Raw genomic sequence first — 19,684 nt, 5'->3', positions numbered from 1 at the left:
AATTGTGGGACGCAGTGGAAGTAGTGCTTAGAGGGAAATTTATGATATTGAGTGCAGGCATTAGACAGTAAAAAAGAGCTAAAATCAATAACCTAAGTTTTCACCTTAGGAAACTAGAAAAAGAAGAGCAAATTAAATCCAAAGTAAGCAGAAGAAAAGAAATAATGAGAATTAGAGCAGAAATCAAGGAAACTGAAAACAGGAGTTCAGTAGAGAAAGTCAACAAAATCAAAAGCTGGTTCTTTGAAAAAGATAGGACATAAATCACTAATATAAGAAATGAAAGAGAGGACATCACTATAGATCCTATAGACATTAAAAGGATAATAGAGGAATACTATGAGTAACTCTATGCTCATGAATTTGACAAACTAGATGAAATGGACCAATTCCTTGAAAGAAAATTTGCCAAAACTCATACAAGAAATAGACAATCTGACTAGGCCTATATCTAGTAAAGAAATTGAATCCATAATTGATAACTTTCCAAAACAGAAAACACCAGCCTTCACTGGTGAACTCTACCAAACATTTAAGGAAGAAATTATGCCACTGGTCTGCAGTCTCTTCCAAGAAGCAGAGAAAATACTTCCTAACTTAAAATATGAGGCCAACATTACCCTTTACCAAAACCAGACATTGTAAGAAAACGACAGACCAGTATCCTTAATGAACATAGATGAAAAGATCTCTATCAAAATATTATTTCCTATGTACCAATAATGAACAAGTGGAATTTGAGATTAAAAACACAATACAATTTATATAGCGCCCCAAAACACAAAATATGTAGGTATAAATTAATAAAATATGTACATGATCTAATGAGGAAAACTACAAAATTCTAATGAAAAATATCAAAGAACTAAGGAAATGGAGAGACATTCCATGTTTATGGACAGAAAGACTCAATATTGTCAAGCTGTCTGTCCTTCCCAACTTGATCTATAAATTCAATGCAATCCCAGTTGAAATCCCAACAGTTATTTGTGAATATTGACAAACTGATTCTAAAGTTTATACAAAGAGGCAAAAGACCCAGAATAGCCAACACAATAATGAAGGCCAAGATATTGACACTACCCACCTTCAATACTTACCATAAAGCAACAGTAATTAAAACAGTATGGTATTGGTGAAAGAATAGACAAATAGATGGATGGAACAGAATGGAGAGCTCAGAACCACCCTTCCCCTACACAGCTCTCACAAACATAGTCAACTGATCTTTGACAAAGGAGCAAAAGCAATCCAGTGGAGCAAAGATAGTCTTTTCAACAAATGTTGCTGGAACAACTGAACTTCCACATGCAAAAAATTGAATCTACATACAGATCTTACATCCTTTACTAAATTAATCAAAATGGATCATAGACCTAAATGTAAATTATAAAACCTAAAAATCTTAGAAGATAACGTAGGAGGAAGTCTAGATAACCTTGAGTTTGGAGATGACTTCTTAGATACAACACCAAAGCCACGATTCATGAAAGAAATAATTGATAAGCTGGACTTCTTTACAATTACAATGTGTTTGCTCCGTGGAAGACAATGTTAAGAGAATGAAAAGACAAGCCATGGGCTGGGAGAAAATATTTACAAAACACAATCTGATAAAGGATTGTTACCCAAAATATACAAAGAACTCTTAAAACTCAACAAAAAAACCACACAACCCAATTAAAGGGCCAAAGACCTTAATGGACACCTCGCCAAAGAAGATATATAGATGACAGATAAGCATATGAAAAAATGCTCAACATTATAAGTCATCAAGTAGATGAAAATTAGAACCACAATGAGATACCACTATAAATCTATTAGCATGGCCAAAATCCAGAACACTAAGAACGCCAAATGCTGGTGAGGATGTGGGGAAACAGGAACTCTCATTCATTGATACTGAGAATGCAAGATGGTACAGCCACTTTGGAAGACAGTTTGAAGGTGTCTTACAAAACTAAATATACTCTTATTATATGATCCTGTCATTGCACTCAAAATTAATCAAAAAATTTGAAAACCTATTTCCACACAAAAGTAGGCACACAGATGTTTGTAGCAGCTTTATTCATGATTGTCAAAACTTGGAAGCAACCAAGATGTCCTTCAGTAGGTGAATAGATAAATAAATTGTGGTACATCCAGTTAATAGACTATTATTCAGTGTTTTTAAAAAATGAAATATCAAGCCACAAAAAGACATGCAGGAACCTTAAGTACATATTTACTAAGTGAAAGAAGCCAACCTGTAAAAGCTACATACTGTATGCTTCTGACTATATGACAGTCTAGGACAGTCAAAACTATGGAGGCAGTAAAAAGATCAGTGGTTGCCAGGGATTGGGGGTAATGGCGTTAGTGACTGTTCCAGATTAGAGGAGAGTTGAGAGTTACATTACATAAATGCAATGTGAGATATCTGATTGGACTCTAGATCAAAAAAAAAAAAAAAGAGAAAGGAAGGAAGAAAGGGAGGCAGGGACGGAAGACGGGCAAGCTATAAAGAAGATTATTGGGACAATTGGAGAAATCTGGATATGTGTGTGTATTATGCTATATTATAGTACTAATGTTAAATTTCCTAAGTGCGATTAATACATGTGATCCTGCAGGAAATTCCCTTTCACTTGGGAGATTCATTCTGAAGAATTCAGGGGTTAACAACAGCAACAAGGTACTTGCTGGTTCTGGAATTCTAGAATTGTTGAATAAGTTTGTGTTCATACTACTCATTTTCATCCTGACTTTATTATATTATGTCCCTTTTCAGTTTTCAAAGGTATTAATATTTTTAGTCGATTTTCTCGCAGCAAATTTTCTGTATCTTTATGTCATTTTAATTATCTTTCTTTAGATGGTTTCTAACCTTATGGCCTTATGTCTTCCTTGAGGTATGGCGACTAGAACCACACAATATTTCTAATGCCAACATGCAGTACCATGGATAATGCTTTCTGATACTCTTCCTTGCAGCACTTTGCATGAGTGTTTGGTACAAAAGCTCTTTTGGACAATGTTTTACAGGGAATAACCTAAAATGACAATAGATCCCCTGTCTAGCAGTCCATTTTAGGATCCTGCCATTTGATATCATTGGCTTGGCCCTTTTCTCCCCATAAAAGCTTACTATCAACTGAAAATTAATCAATTTTTATGTGTATTTGTATGCCCCATCACGCTCTAAAAATAAAACTTGACTAGCTCCAGTGTTGACTCTGGGGACAGCAGCCATTAGGTCTGCTCTTCAGAAACTTACTAAATTCTTCCTTTGCTACTCTTTGTTTCTTCCTTACTAAAATTTACTCACCTGTAAGTCAAATAAAACATTGATTTTATGTGTATATGTGCCTTACATCTTGGGTACATACCTACCCATACACCTAAGTGTGTTTTTGGTACAAGAGGAATAACAAGTAACAGTACAGGCTGGAATGTAGTAAAAAGAACATGGGCTTTGGAACAAGACCAACGTCCCCCCGAATCCCAGTTCTGACTGGTTGAACCATGATACCTCTAAGGGCATCTATGGCCTCCCAGGCTGGTTGTAAAGAGAATGCATTACACTTAAAGTAGGTCTTCAGTCAATATTAGGCCTCCTTTTCTTCTTCCGTCTGATAAAGTATAAAAATAGTAATAACTAAACTTACTAAGCCCTTATTATGTACCTAGGCTGTGCGTGAAAAGGGATTTGTGCATACTAATAGCACAAGAGGCAGGAGACTGGCTAAGAGTAAGCGCTCTAGAACCAGCCTTCCTGGGTTCAATTCCTGGCTTTACCAATAATTAGCTTCAGGACTCAGGACAAGTTACTTCTTTACTCTGTGCCTCAGTTCTCTCATCTTTAAAGTCATAAGATAACAACGGTATTTTCCTTGTGAGGGCTAAGTGAAATAAAATTTGTTATTACTTAAGAAATTGTACTTAATATATGTTAGCTTTTGTTATAAACAGTATTATTATCTCATTCAATCCTCACAGTAGCTCAGTGAGTTAAGTGAAATCACTTTTCTTATATTATTTGTGGGAAAATGATGATAAGTGAGGCAAAACACTCAGTAAAAGCCAGAAATAGGACTTGATTCTTTATCAATGATATTAACTCTCAAATTTCTCCTTATTTCTCTCCAAGCCAATTTCTTATGGGGGTTGTTTAAATAGTCTGATATAGGAACTTGTCACAAGGCTTTTTGAAAGTTTAAATATAAATTTTCTCTTTAAATCTCCTTAGTCACGCTTATTTATCCCCTCAAACAACTCTAGTAAAACCAACAAACATCATTTCTAGTGCAGAAATCATGTTGACTCCTCCATGTTAAATTATTCTCTTTTCGCTATTCAGTTATCCTACCCTTTCACCAATAACCTCAGAAAGATTGCAAGGCTGACTGAAATTTGAAAAGGAGGTGTGAGTTTGGATAAATCATTTAATCTTTGAAAAGGTATTAGGACTAGATAATCTCTAGGGTTCTTCCAGCTCTAAAATTCAGTGATCCTACATACGGCATTGCCATAATTATGGATGTAGTAACACAGACCCTCTTTTCCATTTGCTATAGGGGCCCTGCTGAGGCACTATTCCATTTATTTGATATCTTATTTACATGTATGTTTGTTTTCCATCTGATTCTTTAGGGCACAAGATATAAGATGGAGACAAAAGATACGTAAGAAAAATGTACTAAAAAAGACAAGTTAAAGTTAAGTGGCAAGGAGGGGAATGACCTAAAGTCATTCACTTTAGGTTAGGCTTTCGTTTTCTTTTTTCTTTTTGTCATTATTTTCATATTGTGTGACCTTCTTTTAGTGACCATTTTATCCCTTCATTTTACATTCAAGTAATACTGTACTAAACATTCTGAAAGGGCAGAGCTGATATCCAAATATCACATGATATTCTGGTGTTTCTTTAAATACAGCACTTATTTTGTTTGCTTCCTTTCAGTGGGAAAACTATCAGTGGTTCCATGGGCCTCTGCTAGCCCTGTGAAGTCATGGTGAACTGGGGTCATTGTTGGGATCCATCTTAATATACCTCCAGAAATGACCATAGTTTGTTTATCTGATAAACACATTCCAAGAAAAAAACCACTGAATTTATTAAGTACCTGTTGTATATTCTGATTGTTGCATATAATGGGGATACAGAAATCCAAAATTCAGAGCCTGTCCTAAAAATTCTTAGCCTAGTCAGAGCAACATAAAACTATGATATACCTGAAAGCTGTGCTACAATAGCGACACACAGAAGACGTTCCGTGCTACAATAGAGGATGAACACCTAGAGGTTTGTTTTCTTGGAGGAGAGGTATACAGGGTTACTCAAAGAAGTGATGATTGGGGGTGTCTTGAAAACTGCGTCACAATTGGTCTCATTTTGAGATCAAGATTTCAGAAAGAGGGACCAGCATGTACAAGAAAATGAAAGAAAGGCATATTGGGGAAAATATTTTCATACAGGAGTTTAGAGTATTCCTGGTCCAGTGGGTAAAGGTGAGTGTGGACAGGTTGAGGGGGTTAGATTATGAGAGATCACACATGTCATGTTAAGGGTTGTCCAGGAGTTCATGATACATCATTGGATGGGCTTTAAGCAGTTGAATGGTATGATCTGATTTCTTAACAGCATACATTTCCAGTTATAAGAGAACTTCTTAGAAATGGTCCCAAACGACCATATCCAGCCAATCAATTTCCAGGGCTTAATATGGCATCTAGAATATGGTAGATGTTCTACAAATGTTTAAAATATGAGGTGGTAAATAAATGAATGAATCAATCAATGAAAGAATTAAGCTAGTCAGAATTTGTTTCTAGACTACATACCAAATTATTTACAGGGGTAATGATGGCATTTACTTTAAAGCAGGAAAGGGGGTGGCTGGAGGATAGATAGTAGAGGATTGTCCAAATGTGGATAATTATGAATGCTGGGAATCTGGTACCTGGGGATCATACTGCCATTTTCTTTACTTTTTTGGAATGTTTGATATTTTTCCACCACAAAGAGGTTTCAAAACTTCTCCCGAGTTAAGGAGACTTGATTTCTAGACTTCAAACATTAATGTGTTGATACATAAATACATTAGTTAAAAAGAATCAAATTTTTAAAGAATGATAATATATGTATGTATCCTGCAGCACTATACAGATTTTTGGCATCAATGCAATTCTTGACCCTAGGTTTGTAAATTTTCAATCTAATTTTGACTTGAGATCTTCTTGACTCAAATCTCTTCATAGTTTATATTGTAGAACTGAAACTAATCTGTCAGAAATTAGTTAAACTTTTAAAAAAGATGGAAATCATACACTCATTTCAAAAGGTGTTTCCAAAAATGCTTTCACATTTATCTATATCACCCTTGATTATTTCACAAAATTTTATGTTACTTTGTATTACTAAAAATAACAGTGGAATTTAATCCTGCTAGTATTCATCAAATATGAATCTTTTATACTAAAAGCAATTAGGTTAAAACACAAAAACAGTCTATAAGTGCTGTTCGTTTTTATTTCAGGAATGTGAATTCCTTGTAGTTAAAATCTGAATGGTAGGTATAGCCATTGATTCATATCTCTTGTAGTCCATTCAATAAATTGTTATTGCTGCTAAATAAAGTCAGGTTTTAATAACTGATAATATCTGGAGATTGGCCAGACTATCACAGAAACCTCTGCTTTCCAGGTGTAGCCATCAGTGGGGGTCTCAGCTGCTTCAGATTAGCTCTCATCTCTACTGTCAGCCTCTAGTGAACAGGGCATCTCCATGTGTTGGACTAAAAGTACACAATGAGGGTCAAGCTGTAAGCCAGTGTTTAAATGATGATTCTTCAGCTGATGCACAGAATGCTGCAATGAGGATACTACAGCAGTAGAAATGGCACATGGAGACAAGGGAGAGATATTAAAGGTAGACTTTGGGTCCTTACGTCAACTCAAAAATTTTTGCCCAGGGAACAGGAAGATGGCTTCACAGAAGTAGTACAGGTCACTGGAACTTGTGACTGAAGTTCCTGTTTCTTTTTCATATTTAAAAAAATAAATTTCTATTAAAATATTCTCTTAGTAATAAAAAGAAAAAGAAGAGGCCACATGAGAAACTGGCTGATTGAAAGGGGAAATGACCTTTGTAATTATTATCCTAATAAAAGAATGCAATATTCACAGGCATTAGGGAAAAATATCTTACCGTTGTTGTGCCGTGGAAATTTGCCATTGTGTGTTCATCCCGGATTTCTTTTTCGAACATTTTTATGGGCATGATGGGATCTGGCTCTGAAAATGAAGTGAATTTCTGACCTAAATATTTCAAAGAGGTGAAGTTATGCAGCACCAGAGAGTGCTTCGAGTCAATGGCAGTCCTCTTCAGTCACTATTAGACTGGAAACTTCACAAGCTAGAGTCAGAAAGATGCATTAATTACTTCAAAAATAACTTCTAAAAAAATTAGTAATTCCTCTAACTCAGAAAATCTAATGTCTAAAGAGGCCACACTTACCTTGACTTTGGCAAAAAATACAGAAATAGGAAAAATTTTGTAACACAAAATTGTATATATACTTCACAAACAGAAAATGCTTACTGCTTGGCACTTTGTTTCTTTCCTTATGAAAAAGTAAAGGAAGGCTTTTTCTTCCCTCCTTTTCACACCAGGTGTGTAAATTGTTTCTCTAGTCTTTTGTAAAATAACCAGGAGGCTGAAAATAAGAGAGGTGGAAGATTTTAGTGTGCAACAGTTTCAACTATAAGAAATGAAGAATAGATTCATCTTCATATTTTTAGAGCTTTTAGGGTATATCCAAATTAATTATATATCTTAATTCCTATATTTGGTTTACCATTAGAACGAAAGTTTCAATGATGGAAGAGAAGGAAAATTTTATAGAGATGCTGAAAAAACTGAAAAGGTGAGGAAGCAGGGAAAGGTGAAACTCTTATACATACACTTACCCCAACCCCCAAAACAATGAATGACAAAACAAGTATAAAGTGTAACATGTGCAAACCAGAGAGGTGAGGATGGTAAGACAAAAAGGCAACATATTTCTTCGTTCTCATATGATACCACTTACTCAATATTCTTAAGAAAGATGTTTCTTAATGATATTCAGTGACAACACTTCTAATAACTGTTGAGAGGAAATAATACATATGTTCTTACCAGGAGATTCCATTTAAAGGCTATATTAGTTTTTCTATAAATCACTGTCAGTTGGAAGTTTGGATAAGCATGAAAAATTCCACTATAACCACTTAATATGCACCTTTATTTGTACGTGTTCAAATGTAAGCATGAAAACTTTGAATGCAATGGAATTTGTAGGTGTAATCTCAAAATCATATTCAAAGGTTCTCTTTTTTCTCTTAAATTTTTAACACACACATCTCATTTGAAAGATCTACTTGGTATCAATATTATTTTTAATTTTATAAATGTGTAACAGAACTCATTCTTTGGGCTAGTTAGCTAATCACCATTTCAACAAATAGGTATGATTATATCCATTGAAGGAAATAAAGCAACAGATGCATGAGTCAAGGGGATCTTTGCCAAGTACGTGTGTATATATGCATATATACGTATACGTATATACATATATATATATATATAAATGAAGGCAATTTACAAATAAGGTGGTATAATGAGACATGCCTTTCTATAGGAATTTAAAAAATGGAAACACCATTTTTGATTACAAAGTCAGCTTAAATCTAAATTGGCTTCATTCTCAATTTTGAGTTGGATCTTACTTTTTGTACGTCTTATTCTCATATTTGAATCTCAAGGCAGCCTTGTGGGCACTCTGGTGGTCAGATCTTATTCTTTTAAACAACCATTCTCTTTCTTCACCAACAGTGTCTGCTTTGGTGTCCTTGATTCTGATTATGTAGAAGTTCCTCACTAACTCGACAGACAAACTTCTCCCTTTCCATGAATAAAATAATTTTTCTTCTTGGGGGTTCTCAAAGTTTATGAATTCAGGTACATATGAATGCAAGTGGCTACACTTTCTGTCCTCAAATTCCATCTTAGAATCACATTGATCATATATGCTTTATTTAATACACCACCACTAGCAACTTTTCAAGTCTCTGCATCCCTTCTCCTGAGTCTACCTTCACTTCTTCCACTGTTCCCTGTTCGATAAAGCCCACTCTCAATCCATTAGACATCATCATATAATAGAACATGCCTACAGACTTCTCCTTTAAGTTTCCTGCCATCCGGAACAGCTCTTTCTACTTCATCCACCGTGTTGCTCCAAATCTTGGGGGAATGTGTTCTAAAATTGTTTTTCTCCTTTAATCTTTGTAGCCGTACTGTGAACTCATGAAGTGATGGGTGTGTATGTGTGTGTCTATATATACATGTTTTTTTTTCAACGAAGATATGTATTTCTCCTTATCATGCAAACTAAGACATTTAAAAATCTAAGCTACTAGAATAATTTAATTTGGAGGAAAAAAAGTTGAGTGGTAAATTACTAATAACATTTAAATAAGTAAGGGATTATATGATTGTTGATAACCAGCTAATCTTTGTTACAGATTAAAAGGTTTCTCAGTGAGATATAAGGGAGACAATACAAAGTGTTAAATAATGAGTTGGCTTACTGAAGTTGGTTCTCTCTATTCTTTCTGTAGCAGCCAAATAGTATATCTACTTACATGGTTCAAATCTGATATATATTCAAGCTTTGTGAAGGAAGAAGAATATGTGTGTTGAGAGGGAGAAAGTCAGACCAACATGGACAAAACCAATATTGGGGAGCAATCCAGAAGGAGGAAAGTGGTGTGTAAAACAACACTCTTTTGACAATTGTATTTTGTTGTTAGGGCAGATGAGGATTAAAAAAGAATGTGGTTTTTGAAGAAGAGTGTTTTCTACTTTTCCATTTCTACACTTTATAGGACAAAGCTTTTGCTATTAAAAAAAAAGCATAATATCACACACACAAAAGATTTAATATATAATCTTAAAAGTTGTAATTGTAAAGTTTTTTTGAGTTCACCATACTAGTGGGAGCAAACTAAATTTCATAAATGTGGTTGAATCTTTTTATTTATAAACTATCCCATCTTGTTCCAGAAAGAACTTGAATGGCAGCATTTGATTATTTCATTAGAATAGTAACTTATCACAATCAAGACAGACTTTCTGTTAAATGTTTATCTTGTTTCATGTGTTGCCAAGTGAAGCAATGAATTGCACAGGAGCTTTTACATTTCACGAAGTTTGTAATCTCCTAGACACTGTATTATACAAAAACAGTAGTTGTTGGCTTTCCAAACTTTTACTATTTTTTTAGCCTTCTTATAAAAAAAAAGGTATGAAAATCTTTTAAAATTGACATTTTATTTTTGAAGTCCATGAAAAAGTTAAAATAAACAAATAGAAATGGATATAGATGAAATTTGAACTATCCTTATGTGCAAAAGTTAGCTGAGAATGCCACTGCCCTGGGAACTAAAATTTAGGACTTCAAAGTAAGATTTTCTTCCTATTTGATATGTGCTGACTTTTTGTGTACACATGCACAATACATGACATAATAAACCCTATAGTTAACTGATGATGTCAGATTCCAGAAATGTTTTACGTTTAAAGAAATTAAAATGTTATAAAGGAGTATTTGTCACATTTGAAGATCTAAGTAGAATTCAAATTAACATCTATTGTTAAAAACAAATAATTTATTTGGCTGAAAAGAAGTTTTAATTTTTAGCAGGTAACCTACATTTTCTTATAACAGACTGATAGCTATAAATTAGTTCAAAGGCAGGCTCACAACTATCTTCAAATTAGGTCTTTGAAAAAGAAACTATAAACATTGTCAAAGGTTAGTCAAAATGACAGGAACATCATATTCAGAAAATTTAGAAGGAAATTTTTCCTTAAAAATTTTTTAGGAGCTAAGTACTAGTAGCATAGTTAGGAAAAGCTTCTAAATGAAAAGCATACATGAGATATTCATACTAGCTTTCCATATTTCCATACTACTCACAAGATATATATAGAAAACTTTACCCAGAGTAATATTATATTCCATGTCATAATTTGGTTTCTTTTCCTTAGCAAGGATAAACATCTATTAGTAAGAATCAGACTAATGCAAACATTTTAAAAATCACAAAATTCTAACTATAATGTTTAGTTCCTAAAAAATCTGTTTATTTGAAGAACATCGTAATGTAAAAACATCACAATTATTTGAAGAATATGATACTTTTTTAAAAGTTAAGATAAAATAGAAAGCATGTGTCACGGAAATAAACAGAATTGCAAAAAGGCATATTAAATGTCCATCTTTTCAAACCTAACCATCTAGAAGCAAGCTACTTTACCTATCATAGTTACAATAGAACTAATGTCTTTAAAAATGCAAATATTTTTAGTACTTGAAGGATAGCCATTTCAATAAATAACAATGACTCTGATAACCCTACAGCAATAGGACAAGTCATGGTAACTTCCCTTTTTAAAAAAATTTGGTTAAGATTGTTATAAAAGGCAATTTTTACATCCTATTACTCCAAATAGGTTTAGGTGTTTTTTTCCTCTTTCTCACATGTACGGTGATTTCTGGCTGTTTCAGTACAAGGCATCACACCGGTGCAGTCTTGCAATGCAGCCCAAGGCAGTTGCAGCAAGTATTTCCCACTAGGAATGTAAGGAGCTAGGAGGGTACAAGGGTTGAGGAAGCAATCTAGAAAACCACAATGCAGCTTGTTGGTCCTTTCCCCATAAATAACCTTTTTAGACCACGTCCATAAAATGCAGTTTATTATCTAAATTTTTTAAGGAGACTCTTTTGTTAAATGTTAACAAAAGAACGACTATCCTAGTTCCCTTTAAAATGCAATCCTTAAAAAAAAAAATCAACTCTCAAGTCTTTTTGAAAAGTGCTTAAATCCTCTGGAGATAAATATCACTTGGTGTCCTTGTTTCCTAACAAATGGCTTTTTCCATTGTTTCCATTAATTTCACCCATATTCGTTTTTTAAAAAACAAGGCCCTTATCCTCATCAGCAAAAGACAGATGTATGATTTAGCATATAAAACCGGTAATTACATACTAATTTATGAAAGATTAATTTTTTTCTCTTTTCGTCAGTCTCCAAGAAGTCTTCCCGTGATCAACTGTAAACAGGAATGGTTTACACCTCAAATTAGAAGCCATTAATTAGCATGACGAAGTCAACTGCAATATACACAGATAATTTAAATTATTTAATCACCAATCACCTTGGCTAAAAGCGTACTATACTCTTTCGTTATCCTTCGGTACGTTATTGATCTGTCAGTATATTACCTCTAGATCAGTTAGAGATAAATATTAACGTTCTTTCCTTTCGCTCAGGTTTACATTATTCCTTCTTGTAAACACTTAGAAAAGCTTTAAGGTTCTTTAATCCCAAATCCCTAATTAGCTATTACTAGCCTTTTTGTAACGAGGAAAAAGAGTATCTTAAGTACAGATCAGGAGTTCGCTTTGCCCATATAACAATGAAAAACATTTTTAAAATGTACGCTTAAGGCAATGGCAGTAATAAAAGACACGAAGAGGTGGCTTCAGCAAATAACGGGCTTGCAAACGCAAGTGCTCAACAAAAAGCGCCTGAACCTCTATTGCAATATACAGCACTCCAATAAATTACACAACACTTTGCATAGGCTGCAGAAATAACGCAGGACAAGACTTACACAGATGCCAATCCGCAGCATTTATACACATGCACATGGCAAGAGAGAAACCAAACACTATCATTCAACTCGGGCAGGGTAGCGCGATCCCGAGTTTGCCCAGCGTGAGAGTGCTCTCTGCGTGTGTGTCTGTGCGCGCGCGTGAGAGTGAGACCCATCCTCGGGGCATTTCCCCTCTTTGGGCAGTTTTGCTTCATTTGTTTCGTATTTCTGCTACATAGAAACTAACTTCCATCTCAGCCCCAGCCAGCGCCGCTGAATAGAGCCTGTGCTGCGGCTCCGTGTGCGTCAGATCCCTCCGCGGAGCCGTCCCCGGCCCCCTCCCTCCCGAGGTCGGCCTCCACAGAGAAAGCGCCTTCCAGCCAACCGGTGGCTCCGGCTCCGACATCTTCGACTGGAAATAAATAAATAAATCGCACCTTCGGTCGGGGAGCCGCGGGCGGGGGTCTCGCCGCGCCGGCTGCGGGGGCGCCGGGGCCGCGGGGTCGGAGGCACTCCTTTTTCTGCGCCGGGGGCGGGGGCGGGGGCGCGGGCGCGGGCCGAGGACAGGCCGAGCCCGGGGCCGCGAAGGCGGCGGACTCCTTTCTGCGGCGGAGGGATCCGCGGCGGAGGCGGCGGCGGCGCCTGTAGCCGCTGCCTGAGAGTTGTTGTTTCCTCCTCCTCCTCCTCCGCCTCCGCCGCCGTTGCTTGAATGGTGGAGCCGAGGCTCGGCTCGTGAACACACAGTGACAGCTATAGGGCAGGCGGCGGCACCATCCCCGCTTCCACTCGGCGGCGGGGTGTCCCGCCGGCGGCCCCGAAGTGACCCATAAACATGTCTTGTGAGAGGAAAGGCCTCTCGGAGCTGCGATCGGGTAAGTCGGGGGGCTGCCGGGGCCGCTGGCACCGGGCGATTCCGCCCGCGGTCCCCCGCCCCCCGCCGCCCGGCCGCTCAGCCTGTGTGTCTCCCCGTCCCTCTCTCCCGCGCAGAGCTCTACTTCCTCATCGCCCGGTTCCTGGAAGATGGACCCTGTCAGCAGGCGGCTCAGGTACGGCGGCGCGCGGCGCGGGCCGGGCCGGCGCTCGCCGCTCGCGGGCGTGGGGGAGGGCGGCGGCGGCGGCGGCGTTGGCGGCTGCGGCGGGGCCGCGGCCCGGGGCGCGGGGCTCAGCTCTCCCCGCTTTGTTGTTGCAGGTGCTGATCCGTGAGGTGGCCGAGAAGGAGGTAAGGGCGGCGGCGGCCCGCCGCGTCCCGCCGCCGCGCGGCCGCCCCTGGGCCGCTGCGCCGCCGCCGCCGCCGCCGGGGCGCGGGGCGCGGGGCTCGGGGTCCCAGGCGGGGCGCGGGGAGGGCGGGGGAGGGGCGCGGGCGGGCCGGGGCCGGGGGCCGGGCTCACGGGGCGTCCTCTCCCCGCAGCTGCTGCCCCGGCGCACCGACTGGACCGGGAAGGAGCATCCCAGGACCTACCAGAATCTGGTGAGACATTCACGTCGCGGAGCAAAGAAACTTTTCCCCGAGTCGAATAAAAATTGAATTTCCCGCAATTTTTTTACAGAGACAAAAACTTGGCCCCAGAACCTGAAAGCTCCGAAGGCCACGGGGAGGGTTGGGAGGCCGGCGCGGGGGTTGCGGGGGGCAGTGGCCGGGGAGACCCGCACCCCGGGGCCGCAGGGGCTGCCGACAATTTATTTGTGATATTTTGTTAATGTGCTAGAAATAAAGATACGTCATGAGTGTTGTGCAGTGCAAGGCCGGAGGAGGAGGGGCCGGCGCGCGCGTCCGTGCGGGCGCGGGGGCGCGCGCGAGGCGGCGGCGGCGGCGGCGGCGCGAGGAAGGAGGGCGCGCTCGCTCGCCTGCTCGCTCTGCACGCGCGCTCGGCTCGGCTTTCTCCTGCCGCACACAATAGCTGGTGACTAACTGCTCCGAAGTGGCATTAGCATTTCACAAGCCGCCTATTCAGCCTCTGCGGAACCGTGGCAAGACGTTATTTTTTTTCCTCTTCCGTTTCTGTGGCTTTCCTTTACCTTCAGAGCTAGGTTTTTTTTTTTTTTTTTTTTTTTCCGTCGGAGGGGTTCGGCCGGCTGATGGTCGTTGGCCAGCGGGCGCATCTTGCATCTACGGAAGCTTTTTTCGCAGAAGTGTAAAGCGTGTAACACCCTAAAGCCAGAAGTTTAACAGGCTTTTTTTCATTTTGCTAATTTTCGCGTTAGGCCCCTCGTTAAATTAAAAGCTGCTATTGGAGGCCCCTGAAGAGTGTTGATTTTTTTACACGTACACTTACTGTGGAGTGGCGATTGGCAAGTAAAAGTTTTTCAGTTTTACAGCGGGATGTATTTTGTTAGTCGCTTGAAAAATACCTCTCTTAATTTTGTGGGTTTCCGAATTGAGTATTTTAGTCATTTCTGAAAATTGATTTCTAAAAGTGGTCCTGACCCCTTGAGTGTTGTGAATGGAACAGTGGGGTATTTGTATTCGGGAGTTCTGCTTTTCGTGTTAATTTCTCCTCCTCCTCTGATTTAGGTTGTATGCGTATGTGTGTGATGTGTGTGTTAAAGCAGTCACTGGGGCACATCGAGCCTTTGAAATTTATGCAGCGCATTGATTTTTCGGAGACATGTTTGCAGCTGATGTTTTAAGATAGTTATAATGTTACTTCAAGAGGGCTTCTGAAAGCATCAGGAAGTTTCAGCTAGCTTTGAACGCCTTCAGCGAGATTGAGGAAGGCATGACATGATTTTTGATGGCTCCTGTTTCATTTGCATATAGAACATCTAACTTTTGTGTCTAAATGTGTTATGATTTAGTATAGGTTGTTGGTAAGTGCTCACAGCTATTGAAATAAGCAAGCGTACTTAGGTTTAGTTAAATGAATAGAGAGTTAACAGCGCATTCATTTCCATACTGTTAGTTTTTCAAGTACGTAGTGATTTCAACTAGTCTTATTCAGTACTTGGCTAAAATGAATGGAGTTTGAAGCAAACTCCAAGATTCAATAACAGCAATGTTTAATTTTTAGGTTTGTAAATATTTGACAAAATCTTAAGTGGATTTCCATGTATTTCTTGTTATTTAAAGAATTATCATAAAGATAATATTCCATTTTTAAGAACTGGACAGACAGAACTTATCTTTGCCTCTCTTTTAACCACACCCATCTTTGCGTTTTATAAAACCCCACAAACCCCAAGTCACTAAAGGTTGCTGTGTTCTTTTTAATGTGGAGACTATTGGTAACGCTATTTTTATGTCTTTTAAATGAAGCGGCCAATGGTATCTGGCCAAATTATGAAAATGTCTAGTCCTTGTAGGAATATCATTTTGTTTTCCAATAAAAACAGGGTTACCAGTGTTTTTCAGCTTTTTTTGAGCGAGTTTATTACCTCTCAAATATTAGTAAAATGAGTTTATATTCCTAGTCTCTTTATCAGACTTGACTTAGGATACCATAAGCAGTGTCTTTATCAGTGTGTTATTTATCAAAATCCACCTATTTTGTATGGAAGTGTCTTTTCTTGCTTAGAGTGTTTTCAGACCTTTTTACCAGAGCAGTCATGTTGGCACGCTCATGAGATAGTTAAGAATTCTCATTAGACTTCAGGGTTCTCTGGCTCATTTTCTCATTTCGTTCGTTCAGCATATTACTCACTCTGTATCAGCTGGATCCGAGGCACCATTTGAGGTACTTTCATACCCATCGAACTATATATCGAGGTGTGTGGTATTTGGTTTAATTTTGTTTGACTTTTGGTTGACATTTAGTTAGCCCTAAAGATATTTTAGAACACTAGGTATTTAAGTACGTTTTTGTTTAATAGTAGGATTTTGAAATTTTATGGTGAGCTAGGTGAGCACATGCAAAGTCTCTTGTACATCATTCTCTGTTGCCTTAATTTATTCCTGAGACTGAAAAAAAGTTTTATTTTGTGTCCTATTAAATTTAATTTACATAATGTTGGTTTGAAGATTATTTTGGTGAGTGAAGCCAAAGTTTGAAGATTATTTTGGTGAGTGAAGCCAAAGTAATAACTATTGTTTGTAGTTTCAGTAGTGTTTACCTCTACCTGGAAATTTTGTTGCTTACGTTAACCGATAAATTGGGTAATATTTTAAATGGTTTTAAATGGGAGAATTTGTATGTCAAATTGAAATTTTTAGAGAACCTCAAATTACAGCTATTTAGGATGGGGTATAATATTTGTATTTGTGAGCTTAAAACAAGCATAGATCAGCATCTGCAGTCAGGCTGCAGATAAAATCACAGTGGTTGAGTTTTGACCAAGCAGAAAGTGGAGTTTTAAGAGCAGTTTAAAAGTTTACAGAGTTGAAATAAACGTATTATTATTTTTTTTAAGTGTCATTGGTAAAGGTATTGTTAAACAGGATTATGGTTATTGCTGTCTATCTTAAGACTTAAAACATTTTTAAAAGTGGATGGAATTTGATAGGAAGTTAAAGGGTTTAAAAATTTCTTTTGGCTCAGTGGTATATGTTTAATCAGATTTTCTATTTTTAAAAAGTATGAGGTTGCTTTTAAAGTAAAAGGGCATTTTTTAAGCTTTCATTAGAACTCTTATTTTTTTAAAAGGAGTCAAGCGTAAGGAGGCAACTTTACAGAATAAGAAAACAACTAATTTTTGGACAAAGAGAAAGCTTTGTCATTTATTTATTTCTTAGTTTGAATAGTGAAATTAGTTGGTTTATTAAGTTTCGCTCTCTAGTTGTCACCTTAAGTAGTGGCAACATAATTTAAGTTGCATATTTATGAGATCTTGAGGCGGAATTTATAAGCGTTTTTTGCCAGATTTGGGACTCTGATTACATTTCTTGCCTACGAGGCATTATTTTCCAAAACTGTGTTCTTGTTTTGCTAATCTGTTATGATATAATAATTATTATTTTTTGTAGTGGTGTTTGCTTTTTAAAAAATGATTGCACTTTATTAGAAATCTTTGTATTCAAGGGAAAGGATTGGGAATCAGGAGACTGCGGGTTGTGATCTTAGCCCTGCCTACAGTTAGCCTGCAGGTTAACCTCTGGCAAGTCAGGAATTTCTCTGGGCCCCTGTTATCTCTTTCTTGTCAGATAAGCGAATTGAAATCTGATTTTTGACTAGAAGTCGCAATGCATTGTTTCTAAGAGCTCAACTTTTTCATTTTGGAGTTTCATTATCTAAAACACAGAAAAGTAGACTTAGACAAATCATGCATTTTAGTAAATTGTATAAATGCTTTTTGTAGTGCTGTTCTTAGTTTGTAGAATCATTTCTCCTTGAAAAGAGGAAGATTTTTGAGACACAACCACTTTGTAGACTACCTCTTTATAATTAATATGTTTTCACCATGGTTTAAGTACTGGTTTTCATAAATTATTGGCCGTCTTAAATTCAGAGATGAATAGGAACCATAAATAGGATTTTCTTAAGTGTTTATTTAGAGTATGCTGATTAATGTGAAAGTTAAGGTATAAAACCTAGGAGACCAGTTTTAGAAAAAAAAAAAGATAACGTATTAAATGTTTTTGAATCAGGGATTCCCATTGCCATTAAAGATAACATAGTACTGTCAAAATTTAACCAGTATCAATTTTGGAGGGGGGTGGCATATAATGAATTAAATGTGTAGTAGACTTATCATTTCCTTTTTTAATAGAGTATCAGTGAAATAGTAAGCTTTGCTTGGTAGTCTCCATAACACGGTTTTCGTGTCTCATAATCATTATAATGAAGAAAAAATGTTAGGCGTGAAGGGGATAGTACATATTGATGGGCTGAAGTAGGCAAATCTTCATCCTTTCTTATACATGCAATTATTCTATTGATACTTATACCATTATTTTAAAGAGTTTGAGGCATTTACAAAAATTTTAAAATAAATACCTGTTAAATTCTTAATACTCCTGAATAATTGTAAAGTGGCATGAATATAAAGGGGGAGTTGGATTATCCCCTCCCAAACTGCACAGTGGTGTTTTATGATTGTTATGAGGCAGAAAAGTACTGTTGGAGTCTGTTTCCCGATCTGTACAATGGGTTAATAATAGCTCCTACTTTGTAAGATTATGAGAGTAAAAACTGACTGGTACAAATCAAATACTATGTAAGGGTTTGTGTTTGCTATTATCAGAACTTTAGTAGTAGTAGAAAGGTTGTTCCTACTATAGCTTTCTAACATTTTATAAAAATTTAAGAAAAAACATTTTTATTTCAGAAACAAGTATGCATAACTTTCTGAATATAGTAGTTGCCGTATAAAACTGGCTGCTTAAAACTTTAGAAGGTACTAGTAGTATAGTTACTTTGTAGATTCAAGTACAAAATAATTAAGCCTAAGATACAAAGAAAAAAGTATAGTAAATATCAAAAATAAATCATTTTTAAAACATTGTGGGTAGATTTCTAGAAAAATTTTGTTGGTCTGTATAGTGATTCTAACTATGACTGTATTTGTGGAACAGTTAACATTAAGAAATGTTTGGGTGGTTGAAATATGCAGAATTGATTAGAGGATATATGAAGCTCTTTCTTTTGGTAATGATCAGATGGCACTTAGGAATATGTGAAGGGAGCTTGGCTGTTGCATCTGGTTCCTTCTGTACAGAGATTTTTGTAATTTAAAATCATCACAATAGTTTGTGGTTTTGGAAATAGGAGGAGATACTTTGTTTTGTAATGTGGCTTAAAGGTATTTCTGTTTTAAGCAGAGTTTTAAAAGGACCGTTTTGAATTTATTCTTAAGTGAGTATTTGGTTAAATAAATCCTATGAATGTCAGTCTTTTAGTCCATACAGAATTTCTTTGTCAGATAGACGAGTTTTTTGTTTCTTTTGTCTAGAAACTTTTCTCACCTCTTGCAGCCATTCTTCTTTTTCCTCAATTTTGTGGTTATCTATCATATCACTACAGAATTATAGCAAATAAAATTGTATTTTACCCAACTTATTTTGGACAATACCAGGTAGGTGAATTTCATTCTTACTAGTAGTTTCCACATAGAAGTTTTAGA

General features: G+C 37.3%; 1 protein-coding gene across 3 annotated transcripts in view; it reads left to right on the top strand.

Annotated features, from left to right (window-relative positions):
* Positions 1-11,432: 11,432 nt before the first annotated feature.
* Positions 11,433-19,684, top strand: part of PHIP (PHIP subunit of CUL4-Ring ligase complex) — a 129,172-nt gene continuing 120,920 nt past the window's right edge. For 2 of the 3 annotated variants that reach the window (XM_079938663.1, XM_079938661.1), the window contains exons 1-4: positions 11,433-13,563; positions 13,679-13,737; positions 13,881-13,910; positions 14,100-14,159. In XM_079938663.1, coding sequence (XP_079794789.1) covers positions 13,524-13,563; positions 13,679-13,737; positions 13,881-13,910; positions 14,100-14,159 — 189 coding nt within the window. In that variant the 5' untranslated portion in view covers positions 11,433-13,523. The remainder of the gene's footprint in view (positions 13,564-13,678; positions 13,738-13,880; positions 13,911-14,099; positions 14,160-19,684) is intronic. The other variant, XM_079938662.1, reaches the window with a different exon arrangement.

The sequence above is a fragment of the Stenella coeruleoalba genome (genome assembly GCF_951394435.1).
Source record: "Stenella coeruleoalba genome assembly, chromosome: 12".
NCBI classification, from domain to species: Eukaryota; Metazoa; Chordata; class Mammalia; order Artiodactyla; family Delphinidae; genus Stenella; species Stenella coeruleoalba.
This window is presented reverse-complemented; position numbering and strand designations above follow the sequence as displayed.